This window comes from Crassostrea angulata, chromosome 7 (assembly GCF_025612915.1).
Source record: "Crassostrea angulata isolate pt1a10 chromosome 7, ASM2561291v2, whole genome shotgun sequence".
Taxonomy (NCBI): Eukaryota; Metazoa; Mollusca; class Bivalvia; order Ostreida; family Ostreidae; genus Magallana; species Magallana angulata.
Genome location: NC_069117.1, coordinates 60738011 through 60759895, shown reverse-complemented (window position 1 = coordinate 60759895; position 21885 = coordinate 60738011). Strand labels below are relative to the sequence as shown.

The 21885-nt window shown below is 34.5% G+C and overlaps 1 protein-coding gene across 5 annotated transcripts; it reads right to left on the bottom strand.

Moving 5' to 3' along the window:
* Positions 1 to 4924: 4924 nt before the first annotated feature.
* Positions 4925 to 20472, bottom strand: LOC128192516 (probable serine/threonine-protein kinase kinX). Of its 5 annotated transcripts, none has more exons than XM_052865259.1 (8): positions 20339 to 20472; positions 18290 to 18376; positions 14310 to 17358; positions 13783 to 13824; positions 10145 to 10301; positions 9159 to 9337; positions 6532 to 6660; positions 4925 to 6071 (listed from the first exon to the last, which is right to left on the bottom strand). In XM_052865259.1, the coding sequence occupies exons 2-8, from the start codon at positions 18304 to 18306 to the stop codon at positions 5835 to 5837; spliced, it is 3810 nt and encodes a 1269-aa protein (XP_052721219.1). In that variant the 5' UTR covers positions 18307 to 18376; positions 20339 to 20472; the 3' UTR covers positions 4925 to 5834. The 5 variants fall into 5 exon arrangements, with proteins under 5 accessions (XP_052721219.1, XP_052721218.1, XP_052721215.1 ...); XM_052865258.1 differs by having other exon boundaries at positions 18076 to 18376; positions 20339 to 20450; XM_052865255.1 differs by having other exon boundaries at positions 14310 to 18376; positions 20339 to 20452.
* Between the last annotated feature and the right edge of the window lie 1413 nt (positions 20473 to 21885).

Below are 21885 nucleotides of genomic sequence, written 5' to 3'. Positions count from 1 at the left end.
ATGATTCTGGTACTTTAAGTGTATGTAATGCTCTCAGTGATCATCGGGCAACTTATATCTATATTCATCAGAAAACAAATACAAACATTGCATATAAACGCAAAATTTGGGATTACAAGCATGCAGATATGGAACTTTTAAACAAACTCATACTTGAATGTGATTGGTGTAGAATCATTGATGACACAGATAACATAGATAAGGCCACAACAAATTTTACTAACAAACTCCTTTCTTTTATTCATCACTGCATACCTGAAAAAACTGTAACTATAAGGCCGAATGATAAACCATGGATGGATTCTCTTCTTAGAAAAACCTTGCGAGTTCGTAATAGGTTAAGAAAAAAGGCACAAAAAACAAGAAGAGAATCTGATTGGGTTATTTTTCGGAGAATAAGGAACAAGGTTAATAACATGAAGAAACATGCAATTGCAAACTACTATAACAATGTAGACTCTCATCTCAAGGATGCTAGCTTAAACAATCAAAAATTATACTGGAAATTATTGAAAGATTGTTTCCACACTAAACTAACACATGACATCCCACCTATAAGGTATGCCATGGACAATGGCAAGGAGGGTTATGCATTTTCAGACACTGATAAGATTGAATTACTTAACAATTACTTTACATCTATCACTTTCTTAGATGACAGCAATCATGACCTTCCAACTATAGGAGGGTGTAGATTTAATAACTCTTTTTCAGAAATAAGAATACAAGAGCAAGAGATTACAGATATCATACTGTGGTTTCATCATTATTCGTTGAATACCAATTTTCGTGGATTTCGTTGTTAAGTTGATCCACGAAATTAAATGTTCATTGAAGTTCAATTTCAACTAACATTTTGTATTGATATGATCATTGGCCACGAAATTACGTATCCTTGAAACTGTGGTTTTTCGAAAATCTACGAAAATTGATACCCACGAAAATTAATGAAACCACAGTATCTATCATTCCAGTTAACAAGGCAATTGGTCCTGATTGCATCAGTCACAAAATGTTAAAATCATGTAAAGATACCATCTCAAAACCACTCTGCATATTATTTAACAAATCATTATCACTCAAAATTTTTCCAGAATGTTGGAAATTAGCACATGTTCTTCCATTATTTAAGAAGGATGACCCTTCTATCACTTCAAACTATAGGCCAGTTTCTCTTTTGTCTTGTATAAGCAAAATTTTTGAAAGAATTATTTTCAAACATGTATACAATCATTTACATTCGCAGAATCTCTTTTACAAATATCAAGCAGGTTTTTTACCAGGTCATTCTACAATGTATCAACTATTAGAAATATACCACTCGATCTTTCAAAAGCGTTTGATCGAGTATGGCACAAAGGTCTAATTTACAAATTAAATATGTATGGAATTAGTGGAAACATGCTGGATTGGTTTGAGAGTTATTTAAGCAACAGAACACAAAAAGTTATGTATAGAAATATTTTTTCTTCCGTAGGCCATGTTAAAGCTGGTGTTCCTCAGGGCTCAGTACTTGGGCCATTATTATTTTTATTGTATGTAAATGATGTAGCTGAAAATATGATATCTGTATGTAGATTATATGCTGATGACAACTCTTTACAACAATGCTCAGATAATACTAATGTTATTGAACAAAATCTTAATCATGACCTCAGAATATTAGATGAATGGTCAAAAAAATGGTTGTTGAAATTCAATCCACAGAAAACCAAAGCTGTATTTTTCCATTTGAAAAATGTACATCATTTTCCTAATTTATTTTTTGAAAATTGTCAGTTGGAATATGTAACTGAACACAAACATCTTGGTATACAGTTATCTTCAAACTTAAGTTGGTCAGAACATATTGATAACATTGTTAAAAAAGCTTACAAAAAACTGGGGTTACTTAAAAAGCTAAAATTTTCTGTTTCAAGGGATATTCTATCACAAATGTATGTATCTTTTATTAGACCACAATTGGAATATGCTGCCGAAGTTTGGGCTGGTTGCACACAGATGGACATAGAAAAATTGGAAAAGGTTCAATTAAATGCCGCAAGAATAGTAACTGGGCTCACAAGTTTTGCTTCAAGAAATTCAATTTATTTTGAAACAGGTTGGGAACCTTTGGAACACAGAAGAAATAGAGCTAAATTAATAACTATGTACAAAATGCACAATAACTTAGTACCTACTTACATACAAAACATTGTACCATATACAAGAGGCAGTGTTTCAAGGTACACAACTAGAAACTCTCTTGATTATTCTGTTCCAAAATTTAGATTAGAACTATTTAATAAATCATTTATTCCTGATACTGTCAGAAGATGGAATGCCTTAAGTCTTAATACAAGGGAGGCAACCTTGATGTGTTTACTTGTTTATAAAATGATACGGTAAAACCCCAGAAACATCTTTCATTTGGAAAAAGATTTTTAAACATAACACATACACGTTTGAGACACAACTGTATTTTAAATTCTGACTTATTCCGCTGTAACTTAATAGCCAGTCCAAACTGTTCGTGTGGCTTATCAGAAGATGCATACCATTTGTTTTTTGTCTGTAAAAAGTATACAAGAGCTCGGAATTCTCTAATGAATAAGCTATTGACATTAAGTTACGTACACATTATAGATGCACATTTATTATTATGGGGGGATGATTCGTTGACAAATATACAAAACACTGAAATTTTCAAGACAGTACAAATTTTTTTGAGTGAATGTGGTCGTTTTTCAAAAAATGTTTGAATTTATAAGGTGATATTATATATGCAGTAGATTGTTTATTCATGTATATTTATGTGTATTCAATATATTTAATATTTCAATATATTCAATGTATGGCAATATTTATAAAATTTCATTACTAGGAGAGGACTGTCTAAGTTTTAGAACTTGTGTCTTATCCTTTTGATTTATTCAATAAAATATGTTCAATTCAATTCAAAGACAATAAAGTTGTAATCTTTATAATTTTGTATACCCAACAATATTTATTTTGCTGTCTTAAAAAAGATATACTGCCTAGTCTATCAGAGCTGTTATTTTATCTATATAACAAATACAAAGGTTGAAAAATATATTTCATGTCAGAAATTTCAAATGCAAAAGTTTACCAACAACTGGCTTGTATGGAAACATATATTTGATAGAATTCGGTTATTTTCATTTTTTTGTTTCTTCTTTATTAATTGTTTGCCATTATTAAACAAACAACCACTGTCAAATCTGGGTGAATGTGAGCATGAATGTGTGAGTGGAAGAATAAAAAATTGCTTTGAATTATATTATTAAAATGTTTGTATGCATATGAAAAAATGATAAATAAAAAAAAGATGTAAATCGGCGGTAAACAATGATCGTTTGAGCACATGTATAAAACATATTCAAGAAAGTTTTCAAGCAAATTTACTTTTCTTTATTCGAAACAGATGACTGGATTAAAAAATCTTGGATAGTCACATGCTACAAACCCGAACTCTCAGTTTAGCTGATAAATGGTCTTCGTTGATAACTGGTACAGTACCAGTATTGGCCAAAACTTCTAACACCCACTTTTATATTTTTATTATTTATAAAACTTTGCCTTCAATTTTTAAGTCGTTGACACTATAGACTGCTGTTGAAATGCTTAACTGTTCATGTCAAAAATCGAGTGAGTAATTACTCGACCATGACCTTTTTGTTGGAAAGCGTGGAGCGTGTGTTCGATAACTTTCCCGGATGTCTTTTTCAAAAGTACTCGATTCGATGGATTCTTTAACTTGAATTCATTGTAAAAAAAAAAAAAAAAACCACCACAAAATCAATGAAGAAAAATGCGGCGCATGTCTGCCAAAGAACCTTCAAGATCAATTGACGTGGTCCAAGCAGAGCTCGGTTATCAATTGGTTTGTTTCCTTTCACACTATTTGCTGTATTTACTTTTAACCTTTACAAATGAAGTCCTTAAAAATAAAACAATTTTTCTAATTCATAATTTTCATCACAGATCGCTAGAATTTTTACATACACCACATATCATTCTAAGGCTTGACCGGAATTCAATGCAACCGGAAGTGCTGAAGACTCACCATGAAGGTTAAAACGTAATGTAACGACACGTCAACTTGACTGCTACATTAGAGTAACTCGCGTTTCTGATAGACACCGCACGGCACGCGCATTTGTGGGTTAGCCCTAACCCACATTTTAGACCACATCTTATCAAAGAGTGAGAGAGTTCTTACCTTAACGTCTTAAAACCTTCCTTTATGTGTTTAAAAGTGGCCACAGCGCTACCTCACCTATCTTTTTTTTTAAAATAACCTCGCATTAGTAATATTTCTTTCAAAAAAGCTCTTTTTCTGTCTAAAATTTTTTTAAATATTTGTGTCACATCATAAGCGAAACTTCTTTAACGTAACTTATATTTAAGTACAGGATTTATATTTTGCATTACATCAATTAAGATTTTTTCCAGAACGGACATAAACAAAATGGTTAAAATGTTGATTTCAGATAATTCCCGTCATACATCTACATTACTCAAGTGTATGAAAACAGGAACGTATAATCTAATATTTTTATTGCATCTCCGAACGCTAATGTATTCGGATTTGGGTGTCTTTTTCATCTACGAGGGTCAATCAAAAATACGAAGATAATTAACTTTCATTCATTATCAATTGGTATGTAGTTTTTAATTACTTGTTATTCATAATTAATTATTTTAACTCATATAACATTTTCATAAAAATCGCAATTAATTTATTACATCCGGTACCCTCAACTCACTTTTTGAAACATTAAATTCAAAATAAATTATTCTCTGTTAGTTTGGTGAAATACTGTCTGCATTTGACAATTTATTATTTAATCGATTTGTGAATAATAGATGACAAAGTGAGGCTGAATATATACAACCGTTCTTAAAAGGCATAAAAAGCGTATAAGATTAGATGTTAAACTTTATTTACACCACAAATATCCAAATGGGTCGATTTATATTATTCTATCAAGAATGGAGATATTAATCTTGAATATATTATAACAGAGAATGAATATGTTTTGGTAAAGTTCTTTCGATGAAATCACCAAAATAAGTTCGTGATACAAAAGAATATAATTATACATATAAATATGATCAAAAAGTAATCTTATCCTTACTACCTTATATATATATATATATATATATATATATATATATATATATATATATATATATATATATATATATATATATATATATATATATATATATATACACAAATAAATACATTCATGAGCCCATACAGTAACAGTAACAAAACATTATGTGACATATAATTTAAATCATGAATTATAGCTTTCTTATAAGCTTTTCACATTAAGAATATAGGGTAAATATCCATAAGTTAAAGGACATTCCAAATTCCTAAAACAAATTGTGTTTCCACAAGAAACAATGACAATTCACTGATTATAAGTTCTATGATACAATACAAAGACAATAGAGAAGAGATATGTTCTCAGTGTTCTGGTATAAGCCTCCTTGTTTATTATCTACCAATTACTAAACTATGCACACAACCAGCTAACGACTAAAAGTACAAGACAATTATCACAGATTTCTCTTTGGCAACAAATCCTCTGACGTCAACAATAACAATCAATAAATGTAGGACATCGACGTGAAACATGGGCCTGCATGCCGTTAATACTCAAATATACACTGTTGCATGTAGATCATAAATATAGTGCAATGTGATACAGTTTTCTTTACATAAATAAGTAAATGCATTAAAAGATAAATATTTGCTTCAGATTTGAGACCGGAGCAAAGTGAGATAAAATATATTTCCTGCCACTCTGTGTCTTTCTTTAAGCTTTTTGGGGGACAGATTCCATGTTTTGGCGGATAGAAGCCACGTTTTGCTTTTCTTGGTCATGCCTCTGTTTCAGTTTCTGAAGATCTATGACGTCGACAGTTTGAGTGGGGGATGGGGGACCACTCTTTTTAGCTGCCGGAGACAACTGTGCCGCTACCTCGTACGAGTTGTACTGATTGGGTCGGGCTTTGACGTTAGGCTTTGGTATATTTTTGGAGTACTCAATGGCCTGCAGTAGACAAAATGGAGGTTTGAACAAATAAAATAAACACATCTTCAAAATTAAAAAAAAAATGAAGAAAAGAATGAATTTTTAATGTCATGCATTTTCAACGTTTCAAAAACCATGCTGAGCCCAATCGGTGAGTTTCTCCTATTTCAAAGAAAAACTCACTATGTTTAGTGTAGAGTCAAAACCTAGGATTTAGTTTAAACATGCTGGCAATACATGCTACACGTAAGAAATCAGAAAAGGGAATGTACATGCTTAAGTCAAAAGTGATGCAGACCTTGTTAGCGGTTTCTGATTAATGACTGGAATCAACTGTTCATGCCGATTTATTACTGGGTTCAACAGTTCATGCCCATTGACTTACTGCCTGACGCTTGCTAGTTCTCTCCACTACTTGTCTGGGCCTCGGGATTACTTCGTCGGGTAGCGATTGCTCTGTGTTTCCAAGGGTACTTACTGTTTTCCGCTTGTTGGGCTTCTCCTCGTCCTTCTTGGCGTTACTTGGAGGCTTCTTCACATCCAGTTCATGACGATTCTTCTCCATTACCATTCTGGCATACTCAAACTGTTTGTGTCGTTTCTCAAGCTGAAATAAAAGTAAAACATGTATACAGTATACAGTCCTGAAAGACAAACTAATCCATTATCCAGTATTCTATCCCGAGAATAATTACAATACGTTCCTATCCTATCATACTACATACATATCAATACATTCCGGAATAAGTTCAGTCGGTTCCTACCCTACCCTATAACATACACAGTAACACATACTGGACTAATCACAACGAAATTATTTTTCAATTTCTAAATAAGTGAAAATGTATAATTGCTACATAAAATTGAGAATCAAAAACTCAAATAATTATCTGTATACCGTTTAGAGAGCGTATTTAATTATGTAAACATTATAAATTATATTTAGTCTAAAAAATTAACTAACTACAAACTAAATATTTCTTGTTTAAACAAATGTATTTTTTACTTTCGGTCACCATTAACAATATCAATTGTTTATCTGTTCAGCTAGTTGTCTTAGTCATTTGGACTTTCACTCAGAATATTTTCTTTGAGACGTGTTGTCTATTTCAGTCATTCTAAACTTCATTTTCTGATCATTTTTTCTCAATTCTTAGAATTCACTTTCTCTTTGTGGGTCTTGTTTAAAATAAGTATTGACTTACTTTTAATCAACATTTTTCGTTATCTCGTATTGTTTTTTCCCTTCTCATTTCTGTATACTTATTCTCTCTTTCATCGTAATTTTTTTTAAGTCAGATGAGCTTATTTGCGCTTGAATGTTTTGTACTCTAGTCAGTTTTACTTACTTTCTCATTGCAAGTTTTGTTGATCAATTATAATATACTTACATTTCCTCTGTAAATTTTGTTGTCTAATTATTCAGACCTAACTTTAAAGTTTAACTGAATGTTGATTTATAGTTCATTTATAATTACATTCTCTTTGTCAGTCGTTTATACCTAATTACTCATTGCAAGCTTTGTTGATCAATTAATGACAATTATATACTTGCTTTTTCTCTGTAAGTATCGGTGTCTAATAATTTATTCTTACTTATTATGCTTAGTTAAATTTCGATCGATAACAATTTATAATTCAAAATTTAATAATGCAAAAAGGCATTTAGTAATACAAGCGTCAAAGGCATTACATGGCTTTTTACGAAATACGTTATTTTAACCTACCAATAAATTGTCAATTGGACCTATTTAACAAGGTCATTAACCCAATTTTACTTTACTCGTACGAAGTGTGGGGTTACGGACACTTGGAATATTATCGAAAAGGTACATTTAAATTTTTTGAAATTTATTCTTAATCTTAAATCCAGTACTCCTAATTGTATGGTATATGGAGAAACTGGAAGGTATTCATTGTCAATCTTTGTTATAATTAAAATGATAATGTACTGGGCAAAGTTTTGACAGCCCACGATTGTAAACTCACTAATGTAATCTGTTGTTATTTTAATAGATGTTGAAAAAAAAATGGATCTTTTATACATCCATGGATAAAATGTGTACATGATATACTCAACTCGTGCGGGCTGTCTTATTTAAGGGGAAATCAAACACTATGTAGTTGTAACTGGCTTAAGTCAAAAGTTAATGAAATAATACAAAATCAATTTATACAAGATTGGAGAAGTATAGTAGATAACTTTCCAAAATGTATTAATTATAGAATTTTTAAACAAATTTCGATTTAGAAAGGTACTTGTTGATTTTACCTACAGATCTAGATCTACGGATCACGTTTACAAATATACGAACATGTAATCATCGATTCCCAAAGGAAACAGGTAGATGGCACAATATTGAGAAAAAAAAATAAGAAAATGTACAATGTGTGACTCTAATAGCACTGGGGTGAATTTCATTATATTTTAGAAAGTAAACATTTTGTAAACGATAGAAAAATGTTTTTGTACAAGAGATATTATGAAAACCCAAATATTATACAATTTAACGAGCTAATGAATACTTTTAATGTATAAGAACTAAAAAACTTGTTAAGATTTATTAAGAAAATGTTCAAAGTCTGTTCTTCCAGAAACAAACTTTAACAACCTACTGTATTGTAAACTTAACCTTTAATTTTTTTGATCATTATTACTCCTACTGTACATGTGATTTTTACAGTTTTTGTGTGCATTCGTATATACTGATTTTGAACCTCAAATACCAGTGAACTGGTCTTGAGTGAATAAAGAATTGAAATTTAAAAACCTTAAATGTCTAAACTTTTGCAGCTTTTTAAAGTTGAAAATCTAAAAGAACTATGTAATTTGGGTAAATTTATTCATTTTAGCTTGAAAATAAGACAAGATGTACTTAATGTTAATTAATGTTGAAAATTAGATGTTGATATCATATGTTCACTTCTGCCACATTCTCCTGTTAACTTATCTTTACGTGTATATTGTTTATGTTTATTGTACTGATAAGCTGTACAGCTTAAAGTTAATAAAGAACTGAACTGAACTTAATTTTACTTTAGGTTTCATTGTCTATTTGTTTATTTTTACTTTTTTATATGGATCAATAATCTATTTTGACCTACTTTCTCTTTGTAAGTTTCGTTGTCCAGGTCTGGCCCTAGCGGCGCCCTGCTGAGGCGCACCTCGTTCTGCATCTTGCGGTAGTCATTGATTGTATACACCTGGTACCACGGTCTGTCTTCCCGCGGTTTGTTTTTGTTCTGCTTGTACATGGCTGCGTAACCATTCTGCTCAAGTTCAGCTGTAAAGTAAGGCAAACTGAGTTACAGTTTACATTTTTATAATAGATCAACTTTCATATACCATGCAATAGATATTGTTTTTATTGTATTTGATTGAAATTAAACTTTCCAACTAAACTTTCATTTCAAAATATGCCGATCTAAGATGTTAGCGGTGTGATTTAGAGACGTGGTGATTTTTCTACAACAACGAGTGAAGAATTCAAGAAAAGCTGTATGACCAATCAAATCTGAACTGATACACTCTTGTGGCACCTACACAACACCTGATAAAATTCACCGGCTCAAACAGCTGGCGATGTACATCATAACTCGTTGTTTGTTTTCACAGTATTGAAATCAAGTCAAACAGATTGAGTTTTACATCAACAAATGTGTGACCTAATGCTAAACATGGAGTTACTGCTAAGGATAAGACAGTTGCATTGTAGTTTCACATCACGTGTGCATACAGCTGATTTTTTTTTTATTCACATTTGGTGTGTAAGCTATTGCCAACAAAACTTGTTTCCTTTCAATTCTGAACATCATGTAATGACAATAATTTTAAAAGTTATCAAATTGAATACCGTCCCTAAGATTATAACAGTAACATTTTAAAATACTGACTAACAATATAGATAATGCAGCTGTTAACATTCATTCTCAAGGACATTGTTAAATACTTGTTTTAAATCTGTAAAAGAAGTGATCATATGATAAGGCCTTTTGAATGGCATTTAATGTTGCATCGAGACAATTCAACAGCAGTTAATAAAGCAGTGGATTAGTAAAAGTCAGACCAGTGGCGTTCAAACCCGGCTGACCTCGGCTACCTAGCTGTCGGTCCAGCTCCTCCTCTGTCAGGTTTATTGGTGGGATCTTGGGATAGGGCGACATCCGGTACGTCTCGTCCTGATACTGTTGCTGCTGGTAATCTCCGCCGTGGGGCGGGGCCACGTTCTCCTGGTCATAACGTGTGTCCTAAAGAAACCCATCAAACAAAGGTCAAATGTCGTGCCCATACAAAACCAAGACAGTGGTGCATAATGATGACAATAACATTACGCTAATCCGTAATTACATGTCAAAAAAATGGTACTGGTTTTTTTTATTAAAATCGAACATGATCCTGATAAGAAAAGAAGACATGAAATGAAAGCATGAAAGATAGTCCATATAGGTTTTGTAGAGAATAAACATACAGCTCCACAGAACGCATTTAAAAACTGATGCTATGCTTTTACTTTATTTTTAATCTGAAAATTAAATTTCAATTTTATATTCTATTATGAGAGTACAGAAGAAGAAGAAATATGTAAATCATCTGTGCTATACATGCCCATGAGAAATTGATTCCAATGCATAATAATACAAAAAAACCAAACCATTTCCATATCTAAATGGGTACATGCTTCTCTGCAATATCTGTGTTCACTTGTTGAAGAGCAAAGGAATTATTCACTGAGTATTATGAGTTTAACATTTTGGTCGGGTGTGATCAAATCCAACAAAGCCCGAAGGGCTTCATAATGGATTTGATCACGCCCAAACCATAACTATCACCTCATTCATAATATTTATATACCTTTTATCAATTGTACGACTAAATGTTCAATTATAGACAACTTTACGTCATAATTATGCAAATCCCGCTTGCGCCGCAATGTACCAAAAGTTACAATATATGATACAAATATGATTCGTAGTTTTATCACAGACAACGACAAAGGTTAATGTCAATATTTAATTAAATAAATACGATCTATCAAGAGATGACAACGTCACTACGTCAAACGAACACTACCGTTAATTAACTCCACCGTTAATGTCCTTGTTAATGTAATTAATTAATAAGTATTATCACAGTCTTTGTTATCATAAATTCACAATCATGTTCACACTAACTGCCAAATCATCGGGTTTCATTTATACATTACAACTAATAATTCACGTATTCATTTTCAGCCTCACCTGCCGCAATTTAAGGTGGTATGGGACATCTGTCCATATATCAATGTGGATAAAAATAAATTTTAATCAATATACTTTCACCGTTTTAGAATTTTCAAGTTCTGCAATATTTGACCAGACAGTTTCAAAAATTGTTGGAAAGGTAAAATTTCTAAAATCCCCAGCGGGATTCGACCTTCAGAGTTACAGAGTTGTGGTCAACGCTCTTAACCGACGCTGTGTAGTAACACTTTTGCTAAAGACAAAAATTATAAAATTATACTTGATTTCATTGTTTATTTCGACAGGAAGTAAGTCACAATACGGAGGTGTCCCATAACACCTTAAACAGATTGTTAATTTCCCACATGATTATTTAAAATACATCCTTCGCTTAAAAAAAATGTTTTTCTTTATTTTGTTTAATTTAATAAATTGTAATAAAATGAAATCATTTCTTAAGATATGTAAATATGCTGTATTCACGGAAAGTAAAATACATTCTGTCTACAGTTTTGTTTTTCACTTATCGATCAACTTTGCCGTTGAACTAGATAATACTTTATCGATTGAATATGGAACTTTCAGCCATTTTGGAAGCTTATCTGTTCTAAACATAACCTAGTTCATAAAAAAATTGAGTTAGAGTCCGGAGCAGACATAACCCCAGGGTTAGAGTCCGGAGCAGACATAACTCCCGGGTTATACCTCCACACTGTTAAATAGATCTGTTTTCTTTCCATTTACACAATATAAACATTCAAATTTAAATTCAATATAGCCTCTGTAAAACACTTCAAAGTCTATGGTATATTTATAAAAAATAAGGTTGGCTGTCATAAAGCATACTTTAACATTCCCTGATGTCACAGTCTGTAAATTATGGACCAGTTAAAGGTTATAAAATAGTATTTATACAGCTAATAAAACACTTCACAAAATCAAATGTCAATATTCATAAATCTCTCTCTCCCTCTCTCTCTCTCTCTCTCTCTCTCTCTCTCTCTCTCTCTCTCTCTCTCTCTCACACACACACACACACACACACACACACACACACACACACACAATGTATCAACATTATTCTCTGTCTGTTGTCTATAGAAGATTTGCCATTCAACGTTTATAATGGATATTCAAATTAAAAAGGGAACGTCACTTTAAATGTTGATTGACTATTTGAGTTTATAATCCCTATCAAAAATAGAAGTTTATTGCTTTTACAGCTTGGATAAGAATGCGTTTTTGGCAAGGTAACAAGTTCTATTTCAAATGCCCTGTTCGTATAATCCCTCAATAGTCGCAATGAAAGTATTAAAAGTAATTCCCGAGGTAGTTGAGCTTTGGAAACGTTCTTTTGGTATACGTGTGACGTAATAAATTATAGTTAATGTATGCCCATCAGGCATCGAACACGGGTTTTCGAGCAATTCATTCAATGAATGAGATTAAATCTTTAGACTACATTAACTGATTCGCGTGAATTTGTGCACTCAAATTTGCACAGCCGAGATAATTCTAAACATTATAAAAAAGAAATGTTCATACTCGAGAACTCGAGTTTTTCATTACAAAAATAATTAATATCAAATCCAGTATTTCAATTCCCAATTATGTTGAAGGCTTCCAATACTTGTACAAAACCGCGGATCGTTATTTCTCAACTGGAGGGCTGTGGAATCTTTAGTAACTGGCCCGTGTGTGTATCTAGCGATCGCGAGTGTTTGCTTTCCCGTCATGGCGAGTTGCACTACAGAAATGGGGACCCGATCAATTCCATGTTGTTAGCGATAAGCTCTGCTACAACCAATTCTCTGTCTCAAGTGTCAAAAAAGACTTTCAACTACATTGGTGTGGGTAGGACAATCGATCGATAGCAAAAGGGTTACCTGTTTGAATTAGAGATATCTCGATATAAATTACCGTGTCATTAATATAGTAAGATCCACAAATACTGAATAAGGGACTAATCTTAACGATTATCAGACAGACCCATCGTAAATCTAAGAGATTCCACAACTAAGAAGATATACCTGGAAAAATTGAAATCAATGAAGTAGATTAAGCAAATCTTTACGTTAGGCAAAAGAAGCCATTAAACTGAATGACTTTCGGTCCGTCGGTTTTAATTAGATTTTTATTTATTAGTAAACAGCTTTGTTCCACGACAAGTATCTGTCAAACTGTATTCAGACTAGCGAAAGATATTGTTGTGACAACGAGATCGGCAGTAACACGCTGAGAGAGAGAGAGAGAGATTTTGGTACGCCTATCATAGGAACAGCTCACTACAAGATAATAGCACCCAGCATTGTTACTTGTCGTTAGATTTATTTTTACAAGATTTAATGTTAAAATTTTCTTTAAAAAAAACAACAATACAAAACATCGATTGCTGGGTTCTTGATAATTAATAAAGCTGAGACTATCGAATGACATGCAAGTTATGTACAAATTATATACACTCTAACCATGCTATTATAACATACAGCATGCCTTGTTGGATACTTACATCCGGGTAATAATAGTTATATCGCGGGTATGCATCATAATACTGAAAGTGAACAGCCAGCCGTAAATCAGCCATTATGTAGAAATAATGATCTCCAAAGCCAAGCTCAATTACTTAAGTCATTTTACAACTATCACACTTGTTGAAATCGTGAATTATAAATAACCTTAACAAAGACCTACAGTTTTCTGCTTTCCAACAATTAAAAGCTTGAAAGAATTGGACTTATTTTTATTTGTTTCACATTCTTACTTTTGACAACTAGTACTGCGGAAAGTACTGTTTACTCAAATGTCCTCTACTTAAAATAATTTACAATAATTCCATAATATTCCTAATCATGTTTTTTTTATCAAAAGTGTTGTGAAAACATGAAATCGAAAGCTATAATGACAAGCTACTGCATACTGTTAATTTAATTTTTCTTGATTTAGTCAACTTTCTTAATTGAATGAGCTTAAGTTTCTGTTTTGACCGCCAGTATAATTTACAGTTGAGCATTAAGGACTAGATAAGACTGGCCTTACCTGGTTGTAGTTCTGCTGGGGCTGGGGGTCCTGTTCCGGGGCAGGGTAGGTCTCCTCCATCTGATACTGCATCCCCGTCGGCCGTCTGTTGTGATCCTTGGGGTGAACTTCTGCGTGAACAATGGGAGGGGCCCCTGATCCACTTCCGGGCGGGGGACTGAGCACTTTTAGATTAATGTCCACACTAATTCTCTGCCCGTCCTCAGTAATAATTTCCTGGGTGATTGGTTTTAAATCGAGGGGACGAGATCGTAGGGTAGGGGACTGGTGGTCACTGAAGCGTTCGGGAAAGTTAATGGGTTCGGAATTGGACGTGTATTGGGGCTCCGCCCGGGCCACGGGAGGGGGTGGAGGGCGGTTCTCTATTGGTTCAAGGAAGTGGTTCCTAGTAGGAGAACCGTACACAACCTGGCTTGGGGCTTGTTGAGTAAAGGTCCCCCCTTGACCCATGGGTCGAACCAGACGTGAGTCACTCTGGTTCCGCTGAAGACCTTTGTGTTTGTTGCTGTTTCCAGAGGATGTCTTACTGTCTTTCTTTTTCAGTTGAGCAGAACGTTTTGCCCACAAAGCTTGGGCTGGGTCTTCAGGATCCAATTCTTCAATGGGAGAACTCATTTGAAATTTACTAGGAGCGGATTTCAAACCAGGCTTTACAGGGTGCTTTTTAGTTTTATTTGGTGGTTTAGGATGAATAAAGATTTTATCAAGCTTTCTGCTTTCTTCCTCACGAACATGTTTGATTTCACGATAGCTTTTTTCATGGGGTTTACCATAGTCAATTTTATTCATTTCAATAAAGTCATATCGCGGAGATTTTGGATGAAGAAATTCCATTCGCGCTGTATCGTTTTCATCAACAAAACTGGGCACCTTGGGTTCCTCGTACGGTTGATGCCTCTGCTGTTGCTGCTGCTGTTGTTGCTGAGGAGGAGGGCCTCCATTGTTTCCAAATGGATTTGGGGGAGGGTTATCCCAGTCCCGGAAGTTATCCTCCTCTAGAGAATCTCTAAATTGCTCGCTTTGAAGGGGCAGGCGCGGGATCTGGATCTCCATGTCTTTTTTGCCTGATTCGGAGATCCGCATCTTGAGCCCCTCCTGATACTCGGCCTCTCTCTTTAGGTCGTCGTCATGGGGTTCGTACGTCAGGTTTTGGGTGTGTGACTGTGGATTGTACTGTTCGGACTCAGGCTGCTGGTCCTGTGGCTCTTGGCTCTCGTACCTGTTCCTGTTCACCTGGACACCATTGCGTTCATAGTCTCTGTCTTCGTATCTGTCCTCATCGTGCCCTCTATTGCCGTATTCCTGGTTATTTGGAGCCTCGTTCTGACGTCCGTAAGAATCGGGAGGGCGATCACGGGGGTTATAACCTGGGTTATCACGCTGATCAGCATAGGAATTCCTTTCAATCTCCTGATTAACATTAGCATATGATCCCATGTTTTCTCTGGGTTGGTCTCCATGAGGCCTCCTTTCATCAGTCCGTACTGATGCATAAGAACCCATGTTCTCCCTCCTTTGTTCCGCATAGGATTGTCGGTCGTCATTTCTGACAGATGTGTAGGAACCCATGTTATCTCTTCTAGGTTCTCCATATGAATTTCTATCATCATTTCTCAAAGAAGTGTAGGATCCCATGTTATCTCTTCTTACATCATTATAGCTATTTCTGTCCTCATTGCGAACATTTGAATAAGATCCCATGTTATCTCTCCTAGGTTCCCCATAGGAATTTCTTTCATCGTTTCGTAATGACGTGTATGATCCCAAGTTTTCTCGCCGTGGCTCTCCGTACGACTGTCTGTCATCGTGCCGCAGTGAGGAGTACGAGCCCATGTTGTCCTTTCTTTGTTCATTGTATGAGCCTCTATCGTCATTTCTGATATTGTTTCTCTCCTCGTTTCGAAGTGTACTGTATGAACCCATGTTTTCTCGCCTCGGCTCTTGGTACGACCTATTGTCTTCCTGGTGTCTTACATTACTATAAGATCCCATGTTTTCTCTGGGAGGTTCACTGTATTGGGGATTTCGGCTGTAAGATTGACCATTTCTTTGGTCTTCATAAGCTGGAGCATACATAGTAGCCATTTGATCCTCTAACTGTTTTCTAAATTTGCGCTGTTTTTCTGTCTCTTCGTCCAATTTTCTAAGAGTATCCTCTACATCATCTTGAATTTCGCCTAGGCGACTTTCAACAAATCTATATTCGTCCTCTTCTTCTCTAGTGAATGTAGGTGACTCTACATACACTTTCTGAACAGTTGGTAAAGAGTCAGTTCTAGAAACTCGTTTGACTGATTTTGCACTGCCACCAGCAAGGAGTAAGGCAGAGCCAACTTTTCTGTCGTCTTCGTCTAGAGGTGTCGGTGACAGTGGGACATCAGGGGAATCACTTCTAGTACTGAGGTTGTCTTCTGTTTCTCTCACACTGGGGGCTGGTTTAGATATGTCTAAAGGCTCTGGAGACCTCTGGCTTTCTTGTTCCTCTTTTTCCCAGACTGGTTGGGCTGGTGAGTGACGGTGAGTGTCTGATACAGGATGAGGAGTGGGGGTTCTATCCTTAACTCTGGGAGTGTCCCAGTCAGGATCTACTCCAAGTTCTGGGCTTCCTGCCTCTGTGTAGGGGTCCTTTAATGGTAAAGATCCTACCTTGTCTCTATCTTCAAATGAGACTGCACTCTTCTTTCTTTCATCGATTTGGTCTCCTGTGATAATCTCACCTGTTTCCTTGTTGGAGAGTTCTAATGAATCAATAAAGCTCTCTGGTCTTGACCTGGGCTGTGGTCTAGGTGTGAACTGTACGTTTTGTTGGCTGGGGGTAGGAGTGATTCCTTGAGCAATGAGAACTGCAGGGTTGGCTACAGCATACACACCACTGCTCCCTCTGACTGTGGCACTCTGATCACGTGAACTCGAGAGTCTGGTGGTGGCGGACTGTCTCGGCGAGTCTGTTCCTTGTCCTGGGATAGGGATACTGCGTGAACTGAGCGTGCTCGCTTGCTTACTGGATCTGGTCCGTGGTACGGGCCTTTCCTCCTTTTCGTCTGGATTACTGAAATTGGACAATGAATCTATATGTGGGATTTGAGTGGAAACTGGTGACGGTACATTATAAGTTTGACGACCAGTTACAGGTGCAGATTGTCCAGGAGTAGGTAAGGCATGCAAAGCAGAATCAAGCTCTAAGCTACGCTGTGTGTTCTCAATCTCAAATCTGTCAGTCTGAAAATCCTCTGCAGAATTTGAAACAATCTGATTTTCTGAATTTCTAAAACTGTCTTTGTTCCCTACAGACTCATCTACATTATGATTGTGCGATATATTGTTAATTTTGCCATCACCATTAAAAGCAACACTTCTAGAACTTAAGGCAGGTGTATTATGTTCACTAGGGAGGGACTTCACTGGTGAAACTCTATTATTTCTACTGTCATGCAATTCAGATTCACTAGGTCTGAGTGGTTCGGATGAATCCTGTGGTGGATTTACAAGAATTTCATGAAGATATTTGTTTCTTTCTGTATTGGACAGACCTAAATCAGAGTCATGAGCACTAGGGCTTAAATTGGCCTCACTGTCTCTACGAGTGTCTAAGTTCAGGGGTGGAACAAGAAGTTGTGAATCTACTTGACTCACTGGGTTATCGGCTGTGTGTTTGGCTGTCTTTGGATTAGTTAAAGCAGGCTCTATATTTGACTGTGCTGGGGACTCTACTTGGCGTGATGTAGTGCTTACATAAAAATTTGGTGGATTATTGACATCTACCAACCTTTGCCCTGCTGAAGCTGGGGGCTGTGCAGGATATAAATCAGCAGCGTGGTGTGAAGATTGTCTACTGGTTGTGTGATTATTAGGACCACTACTGTCGATTGTCTTTTCACGCAAAAGAGTTAGTAATTCTGAGTTTTCTGTCCTGATTTTCCCGTGGGAGGTTGCCGACGATGGAGGGAGCGCTCGTGACCTGGCACTCTCACTCATATTACCTGACTGAGTACTCCATCTTGGAGTAGCTCCTTTACAGTCATTCCAGATTACACAAGGGTTGTCTTGCAGTATTAGATAACAATAACCTGCAAAGGCAAAATAAAAAATCTTAATACAAGTAAAAGTTAAAGTATTCACTATTCACCATGGTATCTAATGCTTTTGGGGTTTTTTTTTATTCTTTTGATCTTAACTTCACAAAAACTCAATTTTTGAAGACAGTAGCATTTGGGTGGGGTTTTTAGTTCGTCTTTTAATTGTTTTATTATGGGTTTTTAATATACTTAATTCTTGTTTTTTATGATTTCGTTTTTGTTTTGTTTGTTTGTTTGTTGAGATTTTTTTATTGCTTTTTTTAGGGTTTTTATTGGGGGGAAGGGGATTGTTTTTTGTTTTTTGTTTTTTTTTGGGGGGGGGGGGGGGTAGGGGGGACAGAAATTATAAAATCTTTTTTCTGAGTTGGCATTAGAGTTTTTCGATTTTTTTTTTCTAAAGATGTATTCAATTCTTCCCCATAAAGTCTCTGATAAATTATTTTTTCTAATAAAGGGCTTATGCATGCCTTATTAATATATGGATATATATACATTTATATAAAATTTTAACAAACTTATATACTTTATATAAGGACATATTTTCGTTGGATTAAAATTTCGTTATTTATAAACCAAATACAATTTCGCTGGCATTTAATTTCATCATATCCTTATCCCTAAAGTGTATTACGTATCAACTCTATATTTATTAATACTTGAATTAAAAATTCATCATGGATTTAATTTCGTTGATTTATTCATCCAACGAAAATAACAAAATTAAATCCTCGATGAATATTTCTGCTTCTACAGTAACTGGTATATTAATTTTTGTTGTTAGAAATGGATAGAAACCTAAAAATATAACAAAATTGCAGCTTTCAACCCAAACCTCAGTACCTTGACCCCCTCTCACCTCCTCCCAAACTGCGAAAAATCCAAGATTTGTCATTTAACCATCTGCCTATTTATAATTATTTATACCAATTCAACATTTCAACCAAAACAAATGTGTTTATCGCTATCATTTCATTTTCGTATTCATAAGTAGTATGCATATTCATAAAAATTAAAATGATTCATTTTTTTTTAGTAACACCATAGTTTATTCAGTATCAGATAATGATAAAGACTAGAAATGCTGGAAAGGGTTTCGGGACATTGATGTCATCTGCTTTCTTATGTTGGAGTACAATCATCATGGGTATAAACACACTTATCATAGTGTCAATGCAGCAATATCAGGGACTCAAGATCTGCCTCCATATAAATGCAAATAAAGTAATAATCTTTTCATTGATAACATAAAAGGTATTGAAAATTGTTGGAGAACATTTAATATATATGCATCTAATTGATATTACAACAAGAAAAGAAGGTTGGTAGCCAAACATACATTCAATATACACTTTAACACTAATATAATGAGTTTAAGACTAGACTTAAGATGTTTTCTATGTGTATTCTGCTAAAGAATTAAGCATGTGAATGGACCACTACATGAATATGGCAACAATCCAATAAATTCAACAGCAAACAGTCTATCGGTAATCAAATACAGCGTGTTCTACATATTTAATCCTAATGTCTTTGTTTTACTTGAGCTTGTCCTATACTTTGGAACACTCATGTTTTACATGGACATCAATCCATGAAAGATCACGTTTTAATCTCCGTTTCATCTAACGACAACTATATTATAATTTGGATTTTTTGTTTGTATTTTTTTTTAAATATGTCCATGACGAACGTAAAACTCGCAATACAACAATGTGCATAGAATTAATTCACATTGAAAGATCTGAATAAATCCTTAACATTTTAATGCACTAACTACATTGTCCAGTTACCCAATGTGGATCGATTCAATTGACTAGTGACACTGACCCGACAACATGTAAGAAATACGAGTGTAAATTCACCATTTTAACGCTTGTGGTATTTCTCAGAATTGCCGGATTTCTCACAGACCTTTCTATAATATTATATTGGTCGTAAAACAAAACCACATACCTGTGTTTCACATAATCATCCGTGCATTAAAAACAAGTTTGTTATTTCGTTGGTCTCGGTTATACTTGTTTGTTCTTGCTAACACATTAAGAATGTTCACCCTGTTTACGCAGTCGCGAGGAAACAGGAAAGATAACTCTTTAGCAAGTGCTCGGAGTTAAAGGCATCTCGAGCCCGATCTTTAAAAATCCCAAATAATTTGTACATGCAATGTCTGCTAATTTCTTATTAAATAAAATCTATATCAAAAAACCAGTTTGCACGAAAAAAGATAGCAAATGAGACTTTTGTGTCCTTGGTATGGCCAGTTGAACACTGGCTCAGTTTGTCTGTTAGAATGCATTTATTATATATTTTAAAAAAAGCCGGGCGCAGTTAATTTTAGGTTGTTAATTGGATTATCAGATTTATGTGATTTTTTTTTTTTGTAAATAAAAGCCAATAGTGTCTTTTCCTTTACTTGGAAAATAATGATTTCATCATCTCAAAAATATTTTTTTTTTTCATATCAATAAGATAATTTCTCTGAACTCAAATTCATTTAGAATTGATAAAATTGTAGATTGTCACTACTTTTGAAATTGATTACTAGAATAGAAAATTATTTAAAAATATTGTTGTAGACTTAATTTTCTTAATATGTTCAACAAATATAGTTTACAACAATTCAACGTATCGTTTTCAGAGATATATTATATTACATGTTATTGCCCAAGAAAAGCCTCAAATTCGCAAAAAACTTAGTATACAATATAACTATGTTTAAGGTGTAAGAAATAACATACCGGAAAAAGTCACTCAAATTAAAAGGAATTATTTTTAATTGAACGATATAATGATAAATAAACTGTACAAATGTCAAATAAGCGAAAAATTTGCAGTTTGGGGATGAAAAATGAATATCTAAAATAATTATTCCAGTAAGTATCAACAGAAGCCCCTGCGGGATTCGAACTTGGGATGTATGGATCCCAAGTCCGACACTTTATCAACTCGGCTATGGAGTTAGTTACATGCTTTAGTCCATAAAATCCTTTTAATAAAACCGAAATGTCGTTTCGATCAGCGGTCAGCCATTTTGTGAGGATGTGTTATTCCACCTTAAGGTGGCTCTATACACCACTTTTTGATGACGCAGAGTGCAAAAAAGTAAATCTGGAAGAATGCAATTCCGGTACTGGCTGATTTAAACTGAGGCGAATTATATGGGGACCGCTTTTTGAAAATTTGTTAAATGAATAGATTTAATTTAATTGGAAAATTCATTAATTAACAAGTAATGTGGTATGTGACACCTTCACGTTGTGTAGTATTATTTATCGAAATTAACAATAAAATCAAGTATAGTTTTTAAAATAGTATTTTCTTTCCCATCACCGACATCTTACAGCGTAGCGCAGTGGGGTAGTGGGTTCGCTACAAGTCTGGTGGTCATGAGATCGAATCCCGTTGAGGACAATAAAATTTCAAGTTACCTTTCCAAAATTTTATAAAACGTATATTTTGGTTGAATATTGTGAAAGAAAATTCTAAACCTGTGAAAGTAT

Bases quoted from the DNA above. Each gene is read 5' to 3' on its own strand.
- LOC128192516 (XM_052865255.1), bottom strand. From the start codon at position 18,284: ATGAGTGAGAGTGCCAGGTCACGAGCGCTCCCTCCATCGTCGGCAACC. The intron at 10,302-13,782 runs GTAAGTATCCAA...GGGTTTCTTTAG, and splicing joins ATAACTATTATTACCCGGAT to GACACACGTTATGACCAGGA. The intron at 9,338-10,144 runs GTCAGCCGGGTT...CTTACTTTACAG, and splicing joins CCGACAGCTAGGTAGCCGAG to CTGAACTTGAGCAGAATGGT.